Below are 24,487 nucleotides of genomic sequence, written 5' to 3'. Positions count from 1 at the left end.
GTACAACTAGGCAGCTGGGGGCTGGAATCCGCAGCGCAGGGAGGCCCAAGCTTTCTGAGCCACCCCTGCTGCAAATTGCAGTCCGCAGCCACCCCGGAAAATGGCGCGTTCATAGAAGCGTCATCTTCTGGCGCTGTACCCAACTCATCCAGGGCCCTGGTGCGGTGGCTCACTGGGTAATAAAGGGGTTAGGGCCAGCTTGGCATTATCAGCTGGCCCTAAGCCTGAAATTCATGGGGTCACGCCAATATTAGACATGACCACCATGAATTTCTAGTAAAGTATTTAAAAAAAACACAACACCCAGAAAAAAGTCCTTTAATTGAAATAAACACACAATTCTTTATTGTTCTAAATTAAACCATACTTACCATCACGCCCATTCCAGCTGAAGCCAACGATCTCCTGCAATAAAAGAAAAATAATAAAGCAACCTCATCCTTACCTTTCCATGGTTCCCACGACAGCTTCAGCTCTGCTACATCGAGATGACAGGCTGGACCGCAGCAGAACGCTGCCATCCAGCCTGTCATCCCGCAGACACTGAGAAGCGCAGGCTTGCTTGCGCTCCTCAGTGTCTCGCTGTGACGGCATAAAGATGAGCCGAGTTCATCTCCAATGAACCCGGCTCACCTCATGCACGTCACTTACCGCGTGGGAAAATTCTACTGCACTCAGCGCTTCAGCGTGAGAATTCTCCAACGCTGTCAGTGACGTGCATGAGGTGAGGTCATGTCCAATGAGCTCAGCTGACCTCGTGCAAGTCACTGACAGCGTGGGAAAATTCTCCTGCACTCAGCGCTTCAGCGTGAGAATTCTCCCACGCTGTCAGTGACGTGCATGAGGTGAGCCGAGTTCATTAGACATGAACTCTGCTCATCTGGATGCCGTCACAGAGAGACACTGAGGAGCGCAAGCATGCCTGCGCTTCTCAGTGCGTGCGGCATGGCAAGCTGGATGGCAGCTTTCTGCTGCGGTCCAGCCTGTCATCTCGATGTAGCAGAGCTGAAGCTGTCGTAGGAACCATGGAAAGGTAAGGATGATGTTGCTTTATTATTTTTCTATTATTGCAGGAGATCGTTGGCTTCAGCTGGAATGGGCATGATGGTAAGTATGATTTAATTTAGAACAATAAAGAATTGTGTCTTTATTTCAATTAAAGGACTTTATTCTGGGTGTTTGTTTTTTTTTATCTTTAACTATGGGGTTAGTAATGGGGGTGTCTTATAGACGCCTCTCCATTACTAACCTGGGCTTGATGTCAGATGGCATTATAAGCTGACATCAACCCCAGCTCTATTACCCCACTGCCACCGCTACAGGGCAGTGGGAAGAGCGAGGCTAAGTGCCAGAATTGGCGCATCCTATGGATGCGCCATTTCTGGGGCGGTTGACGGCTGGTGTTTCTAGCCTGGGAGGGGGCCAATATTCATGGCACCCTTCCTGGGCTATTAATATCAGCCCCCAGCTGTCTGCCTAGCCTTTGCTAGCTATTAAATTAGGGGGGACCCCACGTCATTTTTTGGGGGGGTCCCCCATTTTGATAGCTAGTAAAGGCTAGGTATTCAGCTGGGGGCTGATATTAGTAGCCTGGGAAGCTCCGTGGGTATTACCCCCTTCCCAGGCTTTAAACATCTGCCCCAGCTGTCTGCTTAACCTCCGCTAGAGCCTAAAATTACGGGGAACCCCACGACAATTTTTTTTAAAATAAATCCTTTATTTTAACACTAAATGACAAGTACAGTAATCAACACTGTCACTGTACTTATTATATATGTGACTGACATGTTTCTATCTATCTAATCTATGTGTGAAGCTCTATTCCTTCTATTCTAAATTGTCGGGTACCGCTGCTGAATTGCCGGCCGGCTTTTTTAAAAAGACGGTGCATGAAAACACTATTATTTTTTTTAATAAATCCTTTACACTAAATGACAAGTACAGTAAGCAACACTGTCACTGTACTTCATATATATGTGACTGACATGTTTCTATCTATCTAATCTATGTGTGATTCTTTATTCTTTCTGTTCTAAATTGTCGGGTACCGGTGTATGCCGCTGATGAATTGCCGGCTTTTCGCGTAATACATTCTACATTATTCTTAGTTGTTTTACTTCATGTAGAATTAACCTACAAGGAAAGAAAGGGTTTATTTTCATTCCGATATTTGTGTCCCATTGACTTGCATTGGTTTCCGGTATCGGAATCGGCGATATCCGATACTTTTTGGGTATCGGTCCGATCCAATCCGATACGATATTTCCTGATATCAGAAGGTATCGCTCAACACTATTCATAAATCAATCTCATTTAAATGCCTTAAAACTGTCATGGATACTGAAGGATGGTATATTGATATATTAGGCTATATATACAGAATTAAAATAATTTTAGAAGCTTTATATAAACCCCCTCCATATAAAGATAAAATTATTAAAAACGTATTATACTTTACATTGGAATCTCCTACGACTCGTTTTGTTGATGGGAGATTTCAATAATTATTTCCACCCGCATTGGAATAGGCTGCATACAGGTAACATACCTGACTCTTGGCCTTCTCTATGGGGATGGCTAGATTATTTTCAGAAATTGGGTATGTTGATATTTGGAGACTGAGAAATCAATTAGATAATATTCATGATACTCAATGTCACACCATTGCTTGTCAAGGATTGACTTGACAATTGGAACAGAATCTCTGAATCCGCTAATTCATGAAGTGAAATATTTACCCGGGGGAATCTCAGACCATTCTCCGATATGTGTGCAATTGAGAACAGGGGAATAGAGGGGGCAATGAAATGCCCGTGACGATTGAAGCATATTGGCTAATGTTTGTGGGTAATTCTTTAAAAGAGGATATCAAAGAATTTTTTTAAATAAACGAGGGATCAACATCAAAAATCAAGCTGGATGAGTGGATTGAGAAATTTCATCTAAGCCCTAATCAGACATTACAATTGGAACAAATTAGACACTCTATCATGAGTCACCTGAAAGACACCTCCCTAGAAATTACTACTAATGACTTTAATTGCTTAGTGAGGGCCACGAGGACGTCATCATCTATCTCTTTCTTATACAATGCAATGAGGGATGTGATGTTGGGAGTAAATACTGATTTTTTTTTCAAACACTGGGAGAAACAATTTAATGATCAAGACATTGGAGTTAAGATAAGAAAAGGTTGGGGAAAAACAGTAAAGCAATAACTAATGAGATGTGGAGAGAAACCCAATTTAAGATCATTAATAAAGCAAGATACGCCTTTGATCTCCCCAAAACGCACATTAAACCTGATAGAATTACTTTTTGTCCTAAATGTAAAACACCTTCTACGGACTTGTTACATGGACTTTTGGCTGTGTTCAAAACTATGCATCTTCTGGGGGGCTATTCTAGATTGCATTAAAGAAATGTGGAACTTTAAAACACAACTCCCTCTTACGATGATATTGTTTCACTGCTGGCCTAGAGAGAAAACAAAAGAAGGAAGTCCCTCGTTTAAGATCCCTCCATTATTCTATGTTTTGGTTCTATTGGCAAAGCGTATGTTACTAGGCTGCTGGTTGGAACCTTCAATCCCGACTTTACAGGATTTCACCTTACAATTAAAAAATCTATTATATTTAGAAAGAATAAAAGCAGAAAAAAATAAGAAACTCATGAGCAAATACTTGGTTAAATGGAAAACTTTTATTGGAAAACACTGTAATCAAGGAGAAATCACATATTGTAACGTCGTTTGTTAACTCTGTTTGGTATCACACTGAGAGATTGAGAGGGTCCCCAGGAAAACTCCTACAAGATCCAACAAATGATTCATAGAATCATAGAATGGTAGAGTCATCTGGTCCAACCCCCTGCTCAAAGCAGGATTCACTAGATCATCTCAGACAGATGTCTGTCCAGCCTGTTTGAAGACGTCCATTGAAGGGGAACTCACCACCTCTCGTGGCAGCCTGTTCCCCTCATTTATCACCCTCACTGTCAAAAAGTTTTTTCTAATATCTAATCTGTCTCCTCCCATTCAGTTTCCTCCCATTGCTTCTAGTCTTTCCTTGTGCAAATGAGAATAAAGATGATCCTTCTACAATGTGACAGCCCTTGAGGTATTTGTAGACAGTTACATAAGATCACAAAATCTTGATTCCATATATAAAGGGAATATCTTTTACCAACTAACACAAAAAACCCTTTTATCTATTTATTATGAAAGATAATCTTTAATAGTCAAATATGACAAATATAACATACATAAAGTGCCCGTAAAGTGCCCATAAAAAGTGACCTAGTGCAGGCAGAAATATACATTCATCATAATTGATTTTTCCTATTTTCACACCTTCTTACTGAAGACGATAATCTTTCACTACTTGATACATAATGTGTAGGTGTGAACTTGAACAAAAACAGCCTATACATAATAGGTCACTAATCTTAAAAACAGCAGGAGAAGGTTATTGTAGGTGGGACTTATGAATACATATCTATTATTTCCCAAACTGAATCAATATACCACATACATGTCAAGGGCTCAACCCTATATATGGAGTCCCTAATCAGATGCTTTACACAAATTACAGTATGATATTCACAGGGTTAACAGTGCTAATCCCCCTCACAGTTTGGGTTTATATGATAAGCTAATACTCCATTCCAAAATACTTTTTCTAGACCATAACATGATCAAAGATAAGTCCTATCTTTGATCATGTTATGGTCTAGAAAAAGTATTTTGGAATGGAGTATTAGCTTATCATATAAACCCAAACTGTGAGGGGGATTAGCACTGTTAACCTTGTGAATATCATACTGTAATATGTGTAAAGCATCTGATTAAGGACTCCATATATAGGGTTGAGCCCTTGACATGTATGTGGTATATTGATTCAGTTTGGGAAATAATAGATATGTATTCATAAGTCCCACCTACAATAACCTTCTCCTGCTGTTTTTAAGATTAGTGACCTATTATGTATAGGCTGTTTTTGTTCAAGTTCACACCTACACATTATGTATCAAGTAGTGAAAGATTATCGTCTTCAGTAAGAAGGTGTGAAAATAGGAAAAATCAATTATGATGAATGTATATTTCTGCCTGCACTAGGTCACTTTTTATGGGCACTTTACGGGCACTTTATGTATGTTATATTTGTCATATTTGACTATTAAAGATTATCTTTCATAATAAATAGATAAAAGGGTTTTTTGTGTTAGTTGGTATTTGTAGACAGCTATTAAGTCTCCTCTCAGTCTACTTTTTTGCAAGCTAAACATTCCCTAATCCTGTAACTGTTCCTCATAGGACATGCTTTGCAGATCGGTCACCATTCTGGTCGCTCTACTCTGAACTTGCTCCAGTTTGTCAATGTCTTTTTTAAAATGTGGTGCCCAAAACTGGACACAGTATTCCAGATGAGGTCTGACCAAAGAGGAGTAAAGTGCGATAATGACTTCACGTGATCTAGACTGTATGCTTCTGTTAATACATCCCAGAATTATATTTGCCTTTTTTGCAGCTGCATCACACTGTTGACTCATGTTCAGTCTATGATCTATTAGTATACCTAAGTCTTTTTGTATTCTTATTCTGCAAATATTGTTTGATACATAAGAATCTATTGGGAAAAGTAATAGATATTAGAACACATAATGAGAAACCAACTTGCATAAAGGTGTGAAATGGTTAGACATAGATTAATAATCAATAGCATGTAGATCAGGGAAAGGAAGGAGGATGAGAATAAGAACAAATTAGAAAGGAAGGATTGGTCTATGTCACAAGGTATGGCTGAAAGCTCAAGAATCAACAGCAAGACCCATTTGGATTGATTTTTTCTTGTGTTTATGTTTGGATGTGTTTTGTATTATCTTTACAATAAAACCAATAAAATGTTAAAAAAAAAATAATAATAAAACTATGGGAGGCCATGAAGGCCTATGTTAGAGGAACACTTATAAGAGATATTATTAGATACAAAGCTAAAATTAAAGAATTCACACAAGATCTCCAAAATGGGGTGCAACAGGCTGAGGTGCAATACATCCTAAACCCGTCAGCTGGTAATGGCCGGGAGTAAGAGGCAGCTCAGAGATTATTTCATGATCATCTTATCTCTAAGGCGGAAAACAAGCAGTTCTTTACAAACCAAAAATATTATGAACAGGGGGAAAGTGTGGGCATCTTCTCTCTACCGTAGATAAATCACAGGAGGATCCATCTTATGTCACGGAAAATGGAGACGCCACATCAGGAAACAATGTGCTAAATGCCTTTCATACTTACTATTCTAATATTTATGAATCAAGATTTAGAGGAAATGAGGATGAACTTGGATTGTTTCTTGAGGATATAAAATTACCTAAGTTTAAAGAGGAAAGTAGCTCCTTCCTAGAAAACCCACTGACAATGTATGAACTTGAGGATGCATTACAGTCCATTGCCAATGAAAAGGCACCGGCTCTGATGGACTGTCATGTGAATTTTTTAAAAAAATATAAGGTTCTCCTAATCCCTAAACTATTAGATACTTTTAATGAAGCATTACCAAAATCTATGCTGTCATATCGTCCCATTTTTGTTCTATTGGTAGACACTAAAATTATTGCAAAGGCCCTGGCAAATAGATTATTTCACATTATTACAGAGATTATTCATCAGGATCAATCAGGCTTTATGCCAAACTGGTCCACAGCAATGAATTTACGAAGGCTTTTTTTGAATATTCAGAAACCAGATGTAATAAGACATAAAGCTATTCTTTCTTTCTCTCAAAGCGGCTAAAGCATTTGATGGCGTAGAATGGATATACCTGTAGGAGGTTCTGAAAAGGTTTGGGGTGGGTTCCAAATTCCTATCATACATACAGGTTTTGTACTTGGGATCTCAGACTAAAATAAGAACTAACGGTCTCTTATCTGCTTCAATCACGTTGGGGAGGGGCACATGGCACGGATGCCCCGTCTCCCCTTCTTCTCGCGATGGCCATTGAACCTTTGGCCTATATGTTGAGTGCTAGTCCGGATATTGTAGGCTTTAAATATGGTATCTTAGATGAATGATTTTCACTCTATGCTGACGATTTACTGATATATATATATATATATATATATATATACAGTTGAAACCAGAAGTATACACTATATAAAAAGACACATATGCATACTTTTCTCAATATCTGACATTAGTGATGAGCGAGCATGCTTGTTTAACCCTTTAAATGAGCACGCTCGGGTACTCGCAGAGTAGTTTCGGCGTGCTCGGCATTTCAGTTGAAGCAACTGCGTCTGCATGTGTCGCAGCTGTAACACAGCTGTGATATATGCAGGGATTGCCTGTTTGTTAGGCAATCCCTTCATGTGTCACACACGTATAAGAGCAGCGGATGATGGCGGAAGCTGGTAAGATTGTGTCAATATCCACCATGAAACGAGTACTGTATCAACATGGGCTGAAAGGCCACTCTGCCAGGAAGAAGCCATTACTCCAAAAGAAACATAAAAAAGGAAGATTAACATTTGCAAGTGCACACAGGAATACAGACCTTAATTTTTGGATATATGTCCTGTGGTCTGATGAAACTAAAATTGAACTTTTTGGGCATAATGACCATTGTTGCGTTTGGAAGAAAAAGGAAGAAGCTTGGAAGCCTAAGAACACCATCCCAACTGTGAAACACGGGGTGTCAGCATCATGTTGTGGGTTTGTTTTGCTGCAGGAGGGACTGGTGCACTTCACAAAATAGATGGCATCATGAGAAAAGAAGATTATGTGGCAATACTGAAGCAGGATCTGAAGACATCAGTCAGGAAGTTAAAGCTTGGGCGGAAATGGGTCTTCCAAATGGACAATGACCGAAAGCATACTGCCAAAATGATAAAGTGGCTTAAGGATAGCAAAGTCAATGTTTTGGAGTGGCCGACACAAAGCCCTGATCTCAATCCTATTGAAGATTTATGAGCAAAGCTGAAAAAGCAGGTGCGAGCAAAGGTGACCTATAAACCTGGATCAGTTACAGCAGTTTTGTCAGTAGGAATGGGCCCAAATTCCAACCAACTATTGTGAGTAGCTTGTGGAAGGATATCCCAAACTTTTGACCTAAGTCATTCAGTTTAAGAGCAATGGTACCAAATACTAATGAAATGTATGGAAACTTTTGACTTTGCAGTAAGTTATAAAAATTCCTTAAAACATTCTCGCTCTCACTTTCTGGCGTTTGGCAAATATTATAAATTATGGTGATCCTAATTGACCTAAAACGGGAAAGGTTTATTCTGATTTCATGTCAGATATTGAGAAAAACATCATATGTGTCTTTTTATATAGTGTATGTAAAGTTCTGATTTCTACTGTAGGTGATATCCAGAAGTCTATTGATCCTATTCTGAACATTATTGGAGAGTTTGGTGAAAGGTCAGGACTGTCCATTAATTGGGATAAGTCGGTTATTCTACCATTTGATGATATCCCTAATTCGAGCATATTAGAACCTAGACGAATACAAACGGTTGAGAAATTCTAATACCGAGTATAAGTATAACGATAAGATCTCCGGATTACATTGCACTGAATCTATATCTTCTTCTGAAAAGTTTAAAAAGAAAATCGATGCGTGGTGGAGATTACCATTATCAGCTGTAGGAAGAGGGAACTTATTAAAAATTATATTGGTACATTCTGCATAATGCCCCTATTTGGATCCATAATTCCCATTTTCAGAAAATTCATAGCAAGTTTCATTCTCTTATATGGAAAAAGAAATCGTCTAGGATAAAATGTGATTATCTACAAAGTGACAAGGAATCTGGTGGATTGGCGATTCCTAATGCACTAATATATTATATTGCAACATTTGGGTGGGTGGCAAAGCGCTGCAAACACAAATAGTATTAAGGGGTTAATTACCTCAGGACACCGTGGAATATTCCTATTCATATAGTGGAACTGAATGACCTCGCACACAAGAAATCAATATACCCTACACTTGCTCTACTCTACAAGGTCTGGGATAGGGGTAAAGATATAATGGAAATAGGAGACTGCAATGAATCTACACCTATATGGTTTAATAATAAATATGCAGAGGTCTATAAATTAGAGGGATTCCGGAGTTGGGTGGATAAAGGAATATATACGATATAAAACATATTGTCTGAAGGGATACTTAAGTGCTTTGATCAATTAAAGGGGGAATTTGGGTGACAAATAAACAATTGTATAAATATCTACAGTTTCGGCATTCATTTAATGCACAATCAAGATGGACGCCCTTTTGGGTAGAAAATAATACTTTTGTTAAGTTGGTATTAGAGAAGGGAAATCCTAAGGGTTGTATTTCTGATATTTACTGAATCCTTCTTGATAATTATTGAAAAAAATTTCCTTCTCCAGCTAGACAAAAATGGATGGAGATATAGGTCCAATTTCTGAGGATCAATGGGGAGCGGTATTAGAACTGGTACCCCAATTATCTTTACATGAGGGTCAGAGATTCTCCCAGATCATATTAATACACAGGAAATATAAGACACCTAGATTCCTATGTAACATAGGATACCGGACTGACGCTGAATGTCCAAGATGTAACATGGATGCTGCGGGCCTATTACATCCGCTATGGGAATGCCGGGAGTTAGGTAAATACTGGGAAGGAGTTCTGTCTATTATAAAGAGGGTATATAAAATAGATATTCAACCAGACCCAAAAAATGCCTATAAGGTATATTAGAGGATGATATGGAATTTGACCCAATTTCAATAGGGATTTCACATATTTTATTTCAAGCTAGGAAACATATTGCATCCAAATGGATTAACCCCTCACCTCCAGAAATGAGTGAACTCAAAAATAGGATAAATAATATTATCAGATTAGAAAAAGGGGTATATAAAAAACAAAACTGAATGAATACATTTGAGAAAATATGGGGCTTATGGTTGGATACACCTGGAATGCCATCAAGGGGGTTATTGTTGGAGAGACAATGACTTATGGGGGAGGGGGGTATTGGTGAGGTCTAATGTTTCATTGAAATGTGTATTGGAATTCCTTAACATGTGGTATGGGTAATATAGCACACCTATATGTATATGGGATTATAATGTTTATTACAATATTATGGTTATATAAGAGATTTCAAGAATGTGGAATGTTAACTGTAAGATATAGTATCTGCAAGTTATCAGACGGTAATGGGCAAGCTGAAAGGATATACAGGAGAGATGCATGTAGGTCATCCCTATGGTATGTTATTTTATTTCATTATTGTATAAACTGATTTCTTGTTTTATCCAAAAAAAGACTAGTGAAAAAAATCTCAAAAGTGTATTGGATTAAAAAAAAAAAGATCACGAAAAAAGGTTCTCCACTGTGTGGGTTCTCTTGTGACTATCAAGAATCATTTTACGATTAAAACATTTCCCACATTCTGAACATGAAAAAGGCTTCTCACCTGTGTGAGTTCTATGGTGATTAACAAGATCTGATTTCTGGTTAAAACATTTCCCACATTCTGAACAGGAAAAAGGCTTCTCCCCTGTGTGAGTTCTCTGGTGCTTAACCAAAGCTGATTTATCGTTAAAACATTTCCCACATTCTGAACATAAAAAAGGCTTCTCCCCTGTGTGACTTCTCTGGTGTTTAACCAAAGCTGATTTAAGGTTAAAACATTTCCCACATTCTGGACATGAAAAAGGCTTCTCCCCTGTGTGGGTTCTCTGGTGCCTAATCAAAACTGATTTTTGGTTAAAACATTTCCCACATTCTGAACAAGAAAAAGGCTTCTCCCCTGTGTGGGTTCTCTTGTGGCAATCAAGAATCATTTTACGATTAAAACATTTCCCACATTCTGAGCATGAAAAAGGCTTCTCTCCTGTGTGAGTTCTTTGGTGACTAACAAGATCTGATTTCTGGTTAAAACATTTCCCACATTCTGAACAGGAAAAGGGCTTCTCTCCTGTGTGAGTTATCTGGTGTCTATCAAGATGCACTTTCTGGTTAAAACATTTCCCACATTCTGAACATGAAAAAGGTTTCTCCCCTGTGTGAGTTCTCTGGTGACGAACAAGATCTGATTTCTGGTTACAACATTTCCCACATTCTGTACATGAAAATGAATTCTCCACTGCGTGGATTCTCTGCCGATTAACAAAAACTGATTTCTGGTTAAAACATTTTCCACATTTGGAATAAAAAAATCTATTATCCATTGTGTGTATTTTTTGATGTTTAAGAATATGCTTTTTGAGGGTAAAACTGTTTCCATTTTCTGAATGTGAAAATGATTTCTTTGCATTAGGAGCAGTTTGTATTACAATGCTTATTTTATTTTGATTTTCCTTAGTAGTCGGTAATGAATCAGAAGACCGGACCTGTTTCATAGGATCAGATGATAGATCTTTGCGTTGAAGGAATGATGGTATATCTGGAGTAATGGCATTCACTTCATATGTATCCTGTGGGATCTCAAGATCATCCAATTTAAAAATCTTCGGACCACCTGATCTTCTGGTACAGTCATCTGCCAAGAAAAAAAAAACAAATTATTAATTTTGAATAAAATATCCTTGAAATTTTTTTTTTTTTTTAACATTTCTACTTAAAATGTCTAAACAAACACATCCCTGGGCTACATGCTAATCCAGGGAAATGAAGAGATATATGCTGAAGCTTAAAAATCAATTTTATTAGACACAAATCTAAAAAATAGAGGATTTTAAATATTCCTATATTTTTTAGATTTGTGTCTAATAAAATAGATTTTTAAACTTGAGCATATATCTCTTCATTTTCCCGGACTAGCATGTAGCCCAGGGATGTGTTTGTTTAGATTGATTTAGAAGTGGTATGCAATCTTTATTTATTTTTCTATGGGATTCTTGTGATAATTGTACTTAAAATGTCGGTAGAAATGGGAAGTTATTGACAGAATGACAGTTCACAGTCTAATAGAAAACCTCATAGGATGAACCAGTAGAGCGTGGTGTCCAACTGTTTGTTCTTTCAGCCTCCAAAATATGGAATAAAAAGCCATCAAACAATGTTACGTAGGCAAAATGATACCAATAAAAACTTCTACTCATCTCACAAAAAACAAGTCCCCACTCAAGTCAAACAGAGGTTTCCACATTATTAGATTCTCAAAGGCTCTTTAGAATCAACATGGCTTCCATAAACCAATCCAGCAAAATCCGCTCTTTCGAAGTCAAATCCCCCCTCGCTTCTGTGCCCAAACAACATTTAGCATCCATGTATTTGGCATTACTATAGTGAGAAGAACTCACTTAATTTACGGTGTGTGTGTCCTGGAGCACAATCTGGGCACTATGTGTTTGGTAAAAAATGGCCAATGTGCAATTTTTACTCTCCAACATCCATTGTGTGCTAATTTTCAGAAAGTGACTGTGGAGTCAAAATAATCAAAACTTTTATAGATTAATTCACTGAGGGTTATAATTTCCAAAATGAATTCACTTTATGGGGATTTTTACTACCCGGGTTTTCTGATATTTTGTCATATTAGGGCTTCTGCAAATGGTGGGTCCCATCTCCTCTGGGATCTGCTCCCCCAACGTCTGCTTCTGTCACCAGTAGAGAAATTTTTACCGCACACTCATCCTGCAGGCCGCGCTGGTGATGGAGGAGACGTCAGAACCAGAAGCTCTGGGCGGCGCAGGCTCTTCGCAGCCACTAAGATTAGGGTGCCTGGGACCTGTAGTACCATCCAGTCTGGCAGTATGGGTGTGTGTGCTGTCCAGCTGGAGTAATCTGCTCCCTGCTTCAGCCAACTGGAAAGCACCGCACCCTACTAAAGCTGGAAGCATATTGCTGGAAGCTGCCAGATACAGCCTTGTTCTCCTCTGGTTCAGTTCTCTGTGCTCAGCTCCCGGCTTGTGTGTTTGTTTCCTCTTGTGATCCCGGCCCGTTTACTGACTACTCTCGTGTCTTCTGATTCTGTATTTTCTCTGCCCTCATGGTTCTGACCCAACTACCTGACTATTCTTCCTGCCATCTCACACCACAGAACAGCAGATAACACCATGGCCCAAGCCTAGGGGGTCTCTGTGTAAGTCCAGATCCATACAGAGGGGTTAAATAAGTGATGAGCCAAGCAATCCCTGGGATCTGGAAAATGAAGTAGATAGCGCCAAGCCTGTTTGTGGTGGCCATCTTTTGAGCTGCCATGTGATCAAGAACACTGCCCCCAATACATTGTGTCCGAAAACTATCCCAGCAAGATCTGCATTCAAATAGCTAAATGTCACTTCTTCTCTTCTTAACCTGCCATGTGCCCAGACAGTAGTGTACAGCTGTATATAGGGTATTGTCGGATTCAAGAGAAGTTGGAATATAATTTGTAAGGTCCATTTGTTTCCTATTATCCTTTGTGAAGAATCTCAAAGTTATCACCACATAAAGTGACACGTTAGATTAGAAAAATGGGACCGGATTAAAATGCAAAACTGGCTGCGGGAAGGGGTTAAATCAGAGTATTTTGGACACTAACTACTATAGTCAAAAACTGTGACTATAGACAATAACATCTACTGAAACGATCAAACTCAACAGTCTTCATCAGTAAGTAGTGAGTAACTAGTGGTGAAACCTCTCTGTGGTAATTAGAGTATGGGGCTCGGTGGGTCTTGGCAATCTAAACTACCGTAAGGACCAATATTTTCTATCCGATGAGTTTCAAGAAGAAATATAAGACATTCAAAGAGAACTTATTATAATACTGCAGAGTTGAGGTGTCTTAAATTTACATCTCGGACATTTGGAAAAAGCAATGGAGAACGTTTTTCAAAGACTACCAGGGTGTAATGAGTCTCACATAAGTGAGGCAGGCCGATCTCACCACAACCTGTAAAAAAAAGAAATTTTTTTATTCTATGTTAGATCCCCAACAACAATGTATATTTGGGGAGAGACCTCCAACAATAAACTGGAGTTTAGAGAAAATATTAGTGCCCCCATTTCAGGAGAGATTGTGCAGTAATCTGAATTCCTTAGGATCGAAAACATAATGTAATTTATGACGTGGAGTGAATCCATGAAACCAGGGCTCGAGCCAACACATCACCTGCAGGCGGGAATAAATGTATATTACAGCCATCAGCCACGCACAGCTTAGAGATATATCATGGCCCAGGTGTAATGTTTTTTGTATAGTTTATCACAATTATGTTTGAAGTTAGATTTAAAATAAATTTTAAAGTTTAGATAAAAGGAAACTCTGCTGTTATTGCATCATTACCCTCCGCTTTCTCTTACAGACCCATCATATTTTTCTTTAAGTGATTTTCTCACTTGTCAGCACATTCTACGTACGCTGTCATTTGGCTTTGTATTTTACAGATCTGGACAGGTAACGGTCAGCGTCTCCTAATCCCAGGGGATAGGTGGATCCTCCAGGTTGTAAGTTCTATAGAAAAGGGCTTTCCCAATTCACAAAGTAATTTGAACATTTTCAGATGGTGGCGAATGTTATGCTCTAGCGGCAAAATGCTGATCACACGATTGTGATACGGCCGGACTACACCACTGATAAAGCAGCCACAGCCGGTGACGGAGAAGACTATATGACCTTTCTGCATTTAGTGGCTACTACTCACCTGGGTAGTCATATGTAGGAATCTCCTCTTTACAACGCTCATCACCCCTCACATATGTCTCTGTAGTATTAATATGGGTCAGATCTTCACCCTGAAACAAACATTGTAAAAGTCACAGACAGATGGAGAAGTCACATCTATGATCAGCTCTAATCCTGCCATCTCCACCGTCCTCATTACACAAGTATAAAACATATAATACTGGTGGATAAAACAAGACTGAACACAAGACCTTCACATCATAGGGGAGATCTCATGACACCTTCTCTCCATCTACCTGATGATCCTGAGGAACATTGGGATCTTCTTGCTTACAGTCCTGTGGAAGAAGAGGACGGGGACATCTCTCAGGTGTTGTCCTCTTACTGGATAGATCTGGAGGAAACACATAAGGGGCTGAATTCATTCTTTACATACAGATAATTATAGGTCGTGTGTATTTAGTCCTGTCTATTACCTGGTGATGTAAGGGGCTGGGGAACCTCCATCATGATGTCCTTGTACAGATCTTTGTGTCCTTCTAAATACTCCCACTCCTCCATGGAGAAATAGATGGCGACATCTTGACACCTTATAGGAACCTGACACATACAATGATATCATCATCCCCCGATCCCTTCATAGCGTTACTGTATAATGTCCCAGCATTCCCAGCAGTGTCACCTCTCCAGTCAGCAGCTCAAGCATCTTGTAGGCGAGTTCTAGGATCTTCTGGTCATTGATGTCCTCATGTATGAAGGGGTGAGGTGGAGGCCCCGTGATTGGGCTCAGAGGTCTTCTCCATTCCTCAGACATAGGGTCCTGACGGCGCTCACTAGAGGTCTTCTTCACTACTGTGTAATCCTGGTTATGGACAGACACATTAATAAATCTCCCTCCAGACATTTCCAGAGTCCTCACCTCTCCAGTTCTGTCCATCTGTTATTCCCATAGATAAGAATGATGTAATGTGACGTCATCAGAATCTCTCACCTCTCCAGTAAGCCGTAAGAGGATCTCTAGGGTGAGGTGTAATATCCTCTCCGCCATCTTGTGTCTGTCCATATCCATCCTTGATGGGTAAAATCAGGAAAATTCTCTTCTATAAAAGATCTGAGAGGATCCGAAATTGTAGAGACCTGAATGAGAAGAAGATGAGCCGATGTACCATCATAAATATCCTGTGTAATAATACAATTACTGGAGATAATAAGGGAAGCATATTAGGATTATTTATTATTTTACAGTATTTAGTTTTCTTCTTTACATCTACAGTAGTAATAAAACCTATATATCTTAGGCCACAGACAACAAGCAGTTTCTTCCTCGGAGTCTGCAGCTGAACACGTTTCTCATAGACTCATCTTCCTTATCGCTAATTCTCATCTCATTTACCGACACTGGAATCGGTATTATCAATAGTGCAGGAGATATTCATTACACGTGACATGAGAAATAACTAATTCATGAGGAGGACGACATCTTCATCTTCTACTACAGTCTCTAGAAACATATTTGGCCAGAGTCCGTCACTGACTACATATCCACCGGTCGTCTATATGAATGTTTCCCGTCTTTCCTGGTCTGTAATCTTCTATCTCGTTAGATCTTATGTCTCATTCACACATAGAAGTTTGAGGCTTTTAGAAAACCTTTTTTGTTTTCACAAACATCTCGGACAGAAATTATTTGATACCAAAGTCTCCATGTACAGTGTTTTATGGAGTTTATTTCTGGCCTTAGGCTTTCCTATATTGCAAGAAAAACACCAGAAAAAAAGCAGATATTAAAATGTTTCAAAAGAAAATTGGTACCAACAATTCTTGTAAAAAGAAAAAAAACATGAAAAAAGAAATTTTCTTATTTTTTAATACATTAAACATTTAAGGAAAACAAAAAACCTCTTTTGGGCATCAGAACATAGATGTACACTGCGGGGATGGCACAGGTGCGGCTGCAACAAAAACCCTGGCAGTTTACCCACTTGCTGCTGTCAAAAGCAAACATGGCATTTAAGAAGCTTTAGTAGAGTTTTGCTGAATGTTCCTCCTCCCCCAAGGTCTTGATAATATGGGGCCTGCCCGTTACAACGATGCATAAATGTCTAATAATGTTCTCTGGACCTGCAATGTACAAAAGTCTATTAGGCCCTGCCAGAGGCAAAGTCCAATAAACTTTTAACGCCCCCATACACATTAGACTAAATGTGCATGATAGCACTGATTTCGGGGGGTTTAGTCAACAATAAAATGTATTTGGGGACCTCCTGACAAATGATGTCTGGGCAGAGAAGGATCTGGTATCCTGAATTTAAGTGGATAATCCGTTTGTTCTTTCTGTAGATAATCCTCCGCTAGAGAAGTCTGGAGGTGACTCTCATACAGATCACAGGAAAACTGGAATATTTGTGTGATTGGGGGAGTCGGGAGAGATAACCGTCTGCCAAATGACCGTTCAGCCAACACTTATCTCATGTGTATGGGGCCGTTAGTATTACACTGACAGGCAGTGATAATACACGGCACTACAGTAGTACAGTCATGGCCAAAAGTTTTGAGAATGACACCAAAATTATATTTTCACATGATCTGCTGGCCTCTGGTTTTTATTAGTGTTTGTCTGATGTTTTTATCACATACAGAAATATAATTGCAATCATATTATGAGTACCAATAGGTTATATTGACAGTTAGAATGAGTTAATGCAGCAAGTCAATATTTGCAGTGTTGCCCCTTCTTCTTCAAGACCTCTGTAATTCTCCCTGGCATGCTCTCAATCAACTTTTGGACCAAATCCTGACTGATAGCAGTCCATTCTTGCATAATCAATGCTTGCATTTTGCCAGAATTTGTTGGTTTTTGTTTGTCCACCCATCTCTTGATGATTGACCACAAGTTCTCAATGGGATTAAGATCTGGGGAGTTTCCAGGCCATGGACCCAAAATCTCTATGTTTTGTTCCATGAGCCATTTAGTTATCACCTTTGCTTTATGGCAAGGTGCTCCATCATGCTGGAAAAGGCATTGTTGGGCGCCAAACTGCTCTTGGACGGTTGGGAGAAGTTGCTCTTGGAGGACATTCTGGTACCATTCTTTATTCATGGCTGTGTTTTTAGGCAAGACTGTGAGTGAGCCGATTCCCTTGGCTGAGAAGCAACCCCACACATGAATGGTTTCAGGATGCTTTACAGTTGGCATGAGACAAGACTGGTGGTAGCGCTCACCTCTTCTTCTCCGAATAAGCTGTTTTCCAGATGTTACAAACAATCGAAAAGGGGATTCATCAGAGAAAATGACTTTGCCCCAGTCCTCAGCAGTCCACTCCCTGTACCTTTTGCAGAATATCAGTCGGTCCCTGATGTTTTTTCTGGAGAGAAGTGGCTTCTTTGCTGCCCTCCTTGAAACCAGCCCTTGCTCAAAGAGTCTCCGCCTCACAGTGTGTGCAGAAGCACTCACACCAGCCTGCTGCCATTCCCGAGCAAGCTCGGCACTGCTGGTAGTCCGATCCCGCAGCTGAAACAGTTTTAAGATAAAGGTCCTGGCGCTTGCTGGTCTTTCTTGGGTGCCCTGGAGCCTTTTTGACAACAATGGAAGCTCTCTCCTTGAAGTTCTTGATGATGCGATAGATTGTTGACTGAGGTGCAAACTTTGTAGCTGCGATACTCTTCCCTGTTAGGCCATTTTTGTGCAGTGCAATGATGGCTGCACGTGTTTCTTTAGAGAAAACCATGGTTAACTGAAGAGAAACAATGATACCAAGAACCAGCCTCCTTTTAAAGTGTCCAGTGATGTCATTCTTACTTAATCATGACTGATTGATCGCCAGCCCTGTCCTCATCAACACCCACACCTGTGTTAATGGATCAATTACTAAAACGATGTTAGCTGCTCCTTTTAAGGCAGAACTGCAATGATGTTTAAATGTGTTTTGGGGGTTAAAGTTCATTTTCTGGGCAAATATTGACTTTGCAAGTACAGTAATTGCTGTTAAGCTGATCACTCTTTGACATTCAGGAGTATATGCAAATTGCCATTACAAAAAATGAAGCAGTAAACTTTGGAAAAATTACTATTTGTCTCATTCTCAATACTTTTGGCCATGACTGTACAGTGCATCACCGGAGCCATCAGAGGCTTGTATGTTGTATGATCGCACTAAGGAGAGCTGTTTCATAAAAGTTTAAAAAAAAGTTTAACATGAAAAAAAAAAATCAGTTTTAGCAACAAGAAACATCCGAAACTATAGGAACAACAGACTCACTGCACAATATTGGTTGAGTCACGTCCATAACAACTTTACTATACTCTATTATCCTACAGACATCCTATACACAGTGGAGTAGACTGAAATCACAGATCCCAATATAAAACATAAACATAACCATATATATATAACCCGGACCATATGGTATGGAGATGAATGAGGGAGACCAAAGTCCAAAAATAAACTTTACAAGAACTTGATATACATCAGTTAGCAGGCACAACACTTCATGGATGCTTCTTTTGTATTATGCAGACTCAAGAACCGGTTACACGTGTCGATACTTAACTTCTGTTACAAGCTACAACAGTCCAGCAAATCATTATAAGTAGGTCAAACATCCCCTGTGGGGACTATACGGGTAGGCTCAGCTCCCAGTTGATTTGTGAGTACCGTTTATATGTGTACACACAGTACAGACCAAAAGTTTGGACACACCTTCTCATTTAAAGATTTTTCTGTATTTTCATGACTATGAAAATTGTACATTGACACTGAAGGCATCAAAACTATGAATTAACACATGTGGAATTATATACTTAACAAAAAAGTGTGAAACAACTGAAAATATGTTTATATTCTAGGTTCTTCAAAGTAGCCACCTTTTGCTTTGATGGCTGCTTTGCACACTCTTGGCATTCTCTTGATGAGCTTCAAGAGGTAGTCACCGGAAATGGTTTTCACTTCACAGGTGTACTCTGTCAGGTGTAATAAGTGGGATTTCTTGCCTTATAAATGGGGTTGGGACCATCAGTTATGTTGTGCAGAAGTCTTGTGGATACACAGCTGATAGTCCTACTGAATAGACTGTTAGAATTTGTATTATGGCAAGAAAAAAGCAGCTAAGTAAAGAAAAACGAGTGGCCATCATTACATTTAGAAATGAAGGTCAGTCAGTGTGAAAAATTGGGAAAACTTTGAAAGTGTCCCCAAGTGCAGTTGCAAAAACCATCAAGCGCTACAAAGAAACTGGCTCACATGAGGACCGCCCCAGGAAAGGAAGACCAAGAGTCTCCTTTGCTTCTGAGGAGAAGTTTATCCGAGTCACCAGCAGCTCAGATTAGAGACCAGGTCAATGCCACACAGAGTTCTAGCAGCAGATACATCTCTACAACAACTGTTAAGAGGAGACTTTGGCAGCAGGCCTTCATGGTAAAATAGCTGCTAGGAAACCACTGCTAAGGACAGGCAACAAGCAGAAGAGACTTGTTTGGGCTAAAGAACACAAGGAATGGACGTTAGACCAGTGGAAATCTGTGCTTTGGTCTGATGAGTCCAAATTTGAGATCTTTGGTTCCAACCACAATGTCTTTGTGCGACGCAGAAAAGGTGAACGGATGGACTCTACATGCTTGGTACCCACCATGAAGCATGGAGGAGGAGGTGTGATGGTGTGGGGGTGCTTTGCTGGTGACACTGTTGGGGATTTATTCAAAATTGAAGGCATAATGAACCAGCATCGCTACCACAGCATCTTGCAGCGTCACGCTATTCCATCCGGTTTGCGTTTAGTTGGACCATCGTTTATTTTTCAACAGGACAATGACCCCAAACACACTTCCAGGCTGTGTAAGGGCTATTTGACCAAGAAGGAGAGTGATGAGGTGCTACGCCAGATGACCTGGCCTTCACAGTCACCAGACCTGAACCCAATCGAGATGGTCTGGGGTGAGGTGGCAAAGGCAAAAGGGCCAACAAGGGCTAAGCATCTCTGGGAACTCCTTCAAGATTGTTGGAAGACCATTTCCGGTGATTACCACTTGAAGCTCATCAAGAGAATGCCAAGAGTGTGCAAAGCAGTCATCAAAGCAAAAGGTGGCTACTTTGAAGAACCTAGAATATAAGACATATTTTCAGTTGTTTCACACTTTTTTGTTAAGTATATAATTCCACATGTGTTAATTCATAGTTTTGATGCCTTCAGTGTGAATGTACAATTTTCATAGCCATGAAAATACAGAAAAATCTTTAAATGACAAAGTGTGTCCAAACTTTTGGTCTGTACTGTAAATCTAAGGCCCACTCTATGGATATTGAGTTCCCTGACAAATTCAAGAAACTTTTCACTCGTTCCTGACCAGATGATAAAAATGTCATCAACATATCTATACTATGTCCCGGTATATAGATGCCACCACTTATGATCATCTATGAATATTGTATTTTCCTCCCACCAGCCCAGGAATAGGTTAGCAGATGAGGGGGTACAGGGGCTCCCCACTGCAGTACCCCTGAGCTGGTGGAAGTACTTCCTGTCAAAAAGAAAGAAGTTATGAGTAAGAGTGAATTTTAGAAGATCCTCCATGAAGTCATTATGTCTGCTACACTCTATTGATCTCAATTTCAAGAAACGTCTTACTCCTCTGATATCATCCTCATGCGGTATATTACTGTACAAAGCCTCGATATCTAGTAAGGCCTGCTCCCCTACATGAGTGTATACATGCTCGAGGGTATACATGTAGGGGAGCAGGCAGAGGGAAAACCAACTCCAGAGGGATTATTCCAACTATAAAACCTCAGGTGGTACTGGGGGAACATTACACTGTGTGGGGGCATCATACATACGGCATAAGGGCCATAATGGGGGCATTACACTGTGTGGGGGCATCATACATACTGCATAAGGGGCATAATGGGGGTATTACACTGTGTAGGGGCATCATACATACTGCATAAGGGGCATAATGGGGGCATCATACATACTGCATAAGGGGCATTACACTGTGTGGGCATCATACATACTGCATAATGGGGGCATCATACATACTGCATAATGGGGGCATTACACAGTGTGGGGGCATCATACATACTGCATAAGGGGCATAATGGGGGCATTACACTGTGTGTGGGCATCATACATCCTGCATAAGGGGCATAATGGGGGCATTACACTGTGTGGGGCATCATACATACTGCATAAGGGGCATAATGGGGGTATTACACTGTGTGGGGGCATCATACATCCAGCATAAGGGGCATAATGGGGGCATTACACTGTGTGGGGGCATCATACATCCTGCATAAGGGGCATAATGGGGGCATTACACTGTGTGGGGGCATCATACATCCTGCATAAGGGGCATAATGGGGGCATTACACTGTGTAGGGGCATCATACATACTGCATAAGGGGCATAATGGGGGTGTTACACTGTGTGGGGGCATCATACATACTGCATAAGGGACATAATGGGGGCATTACACTGTGTGGGGGCATCATACATACTGCATAAGGGGCATAATGGGGGTATTACACTGTGTGGGGGCATCATACATCCTGCATAAGGGGCATAATGGGGGCATCACACTGTGTGGGGGGCATCATACATCCTGCATAAGGGGCATAATGGGGGCATTACACTGTGTGGGGGGCATCATACATCCTGCATAAGGGGCATAATGGAGGCATACATCCTGCATAAGGGGCATAATGGAGGCATACATCTTGCATAAGGGGCATAATGGGGGCATTACACTGTGGGGGGCATCATACATACTGCATAAGGGGCATAATGGGGGCATTACACTGTGGGGGGGCATCATACATCCTGCATAAGGGGCATAATGGGGGCATTACACTGTGTGGGGGGCATCATACATCCTGCATAAGGGGCATTACACTGTGTGGGGGGCATCATACATACTGCATAAGGGGCATAATGGGGGCATTACACTGTGTGGGGGGCATCATACATGCTGCATAAGGGGCATAATGGGGGCATTACACTGTGTGGGGGCATCATACATCCTGCATAAGGGGCATAATGGGGGCATTACACTGTGTGGGGGCATCATACATCCTGCATAAGGGGCATTACACTGTGTGGGGGGCATCATACATCCTGCATAAGGGGCATAATGGGGGCATTACACTGTGGGGCCAGTAAAGGGGTCCTGTACTATGAGAACAATACGTTTCCTCCCTTCCTGTCTCCATAGTTGGGTCGTATGTATCTATTACAGGAAACAGAACAAAAACCTTATGATTCTTATAAAGGGGCAACACAAGACCCCAAAAGAGTCTCCATGCTGAAGGGGTTAATGCCCCCTGCGCCCAGTAATGGGGGTCTCCACATACCTCCACCTGCAGAGCCGCCACCACATATATGGCTGCTCTGTGCGCACAGGAGCTGTGATGAGGTCACAGGAGGGAGGAGTCAGGGGTCACATGATCAGGGGCCTCAGTGGATGCAGGACTCTGCTGTGCTGGTTGTCATGGTGCTGGATGAGCTGAAGTTTATGTGTGGGGTCAGAAGGGGTTTACAGTGTGGATGTAGCAGACCCGCGTGTGTACGAGGTGTACGGAGCAGAGCCGCGTGTGTACGAGGTGTACGGAGCAGAGCCGCGTGTGTACGAGGTGTACAGAGCAGAGCCGCGTGTGTACGAGGTGTACGGAGCAGAGCCGTGTGTGTACGAGGGATACGGAGCAGAGCCGCGTGTGTACGAGGTGTACGGAGCGGAGCCGCGTGTGTACGAGGGATACGGAGCAGAGCCGCGTGTGTAAGAGGTATACGGAGCAGAGCCGCGTGTGTACGAGGTGTACGGAGCAGAGCCGCGTGTGTAGGAGGTGTACGGAGCAGAGCCGCAGGTGTACGGAGCGGAGCCGCGTGTGTACGAGGTGTACGGAGCGGAGCCGTGTGTGTACGAGGTGTACAGAGCAGAGCCGTGTGTGTACGAGGTGTACGGAGCGGAGCCGCGTGTGTACGAGGTGTACGGAGCGGAGCCGTGTGTGTACGAGATGTACAGAGCAGAGCCGTGTGTGTACGAGGTGTACGGAGCGGAGCCGCACGTGTACGAGGTGGATGTAGCAGAGCCGTGTGTGTACAAGGTGTACGGAGCAGAGACGCGTGTGTACGAGGTGTACGGAGCGGAGCCGCGTGTGTACGAGGTGTACGGAGCGGAGCCGTGTGTGTGCAAGGTGTACAGAGCAGAGCCGTGTGTGTACGAGGTGTACGGAGCGGAGCCGCGCATGTACGAGGTGTACGGAGCGGAGCCGCGCGTGTACGAGGTGTACGGAGCGGAGCCGCGCGTGTACGAGGTGTACGGAGCGGAGCCGCGCGTGTACGAGGTGTACGGAGCGTAGCCGCGTGTACGAGGTGTACAGATCGGAGCCGCGTGTGTATGAGGCGTACGGAGCGGAGCCGCGTGTGTACGAGGCATACGGAGCGGAGCCCCGTGAGTACGAGGCGTACGGAGCGGATCCGCGTGTGTACGAGGTGTACGGAGCGGAGCCCCGTGAGTACGAGGCGTACGGAGCGGAGCCACGTGTGTAAGAGGCGTACGGAGTGGAGCCGCGTGTGTACGAGGCATACGGAGCGGAGCCCCGTGAGTACGAGGCGTACGGAGCGGATCCGCGTGTGTACGGAGCGGAGCCCCGTGAGTACGAGGCGTACGGAGCGGAGCCACGTGTGTACGAGGCGAGCGGAGCCGCGTGTGTAAGAGGCGTACGGAGTGGAGCCGCGTGTGTACGAGGCGTACGGAGCGGAGCCGCGTGTGTACGAGGCGTACGGAGCGGAGCCGCGCGTGTACGAGGCGTACGGAGCGGAGCCGCGTGTGTACGAGGTGTACGGAGCGGAGCCGTGTGTGTACGAGGTGTACGGAGCGGACCTCTGTGTGTACGAG

The 24,487-nt window shown here is 41.8% G+C and overlaps 1 protein-coding gene across 1 annotated transcript; it reads right to left on the bottom strand.

The window, feature by feature from the left end:
* Positions 1–6,774: 6,774 nt before the first annotated feature.
* On the bottom strand, positions 6,775–23,006 carry LOC141229020 (uncharacterized). The gene is made up of 7 exons (XM_073667386.1): positions 22,944–23,006; positions 15,593–15,738; positions 15,284–15,463; positions 15,078–15,201; positions 14,898–14,995; positions 14,621–14,711; positions 6,775–11,529 (listed from the first exon to the last, which is right to left on the bottom strand). The coding sequence occupies exons 2-7, from the start codon at positions 15,668–15,670 to the stop codon at positions 10,358–10,360; spliced, it is 1,743 nt and encodes a 580-aa protein (XP_073523487.1). The 5' UTR covers positions 15,671–15,738; positions 22,944–23,006; the 3' UTR covers positions 6,775–10,357.
* Between the last annotated feature and the right edge of the window lie 1,481 nt (positions 23,007–24,487).

This window comes from Phyllobates terribilis, unplaced genomic scaffold (assembly GCF_046119375.1).
Source record: "Phyllobates terribilis strain yellow unplaced genomic scaffold, ASM4611937v1 Scaffold_453__1_contigs__length_1468511, whole genome shotgun sequence".
Classification (NCBI taxonomy): Eukaryota; Metazoa; Chordata; class Amphibia; order Anura; family Dendrobatidae; genus Phyllobates; species Phyllobates terribilis.
This window is presented reverse-complemented; position numbering and strand designations above follow the sequence as displayed.

Coding starts and splice junctions, on each gene's coding strand:
- LOC141229020 (XM_073667386.1), bottom strand. CDS start 15,670: ATGGATATGGACAGACACAAGATGGCGGAGAGGATATTACACCTCACC. Junction 14,996..15,077: donor CCAGCCCCTTACATCACCAG/GTAATAGACAGG, acceptor TGTTTCCTCCAG/ATCTATCCAGTAAGAGGACA. Junction 14,712..14,897: donor ATGTTCCTCAGGATCATCAG/GTAGATGGAGAG, acceptor TGTTTGTTTCAG/GGTGAAGATCTGACCCATAT.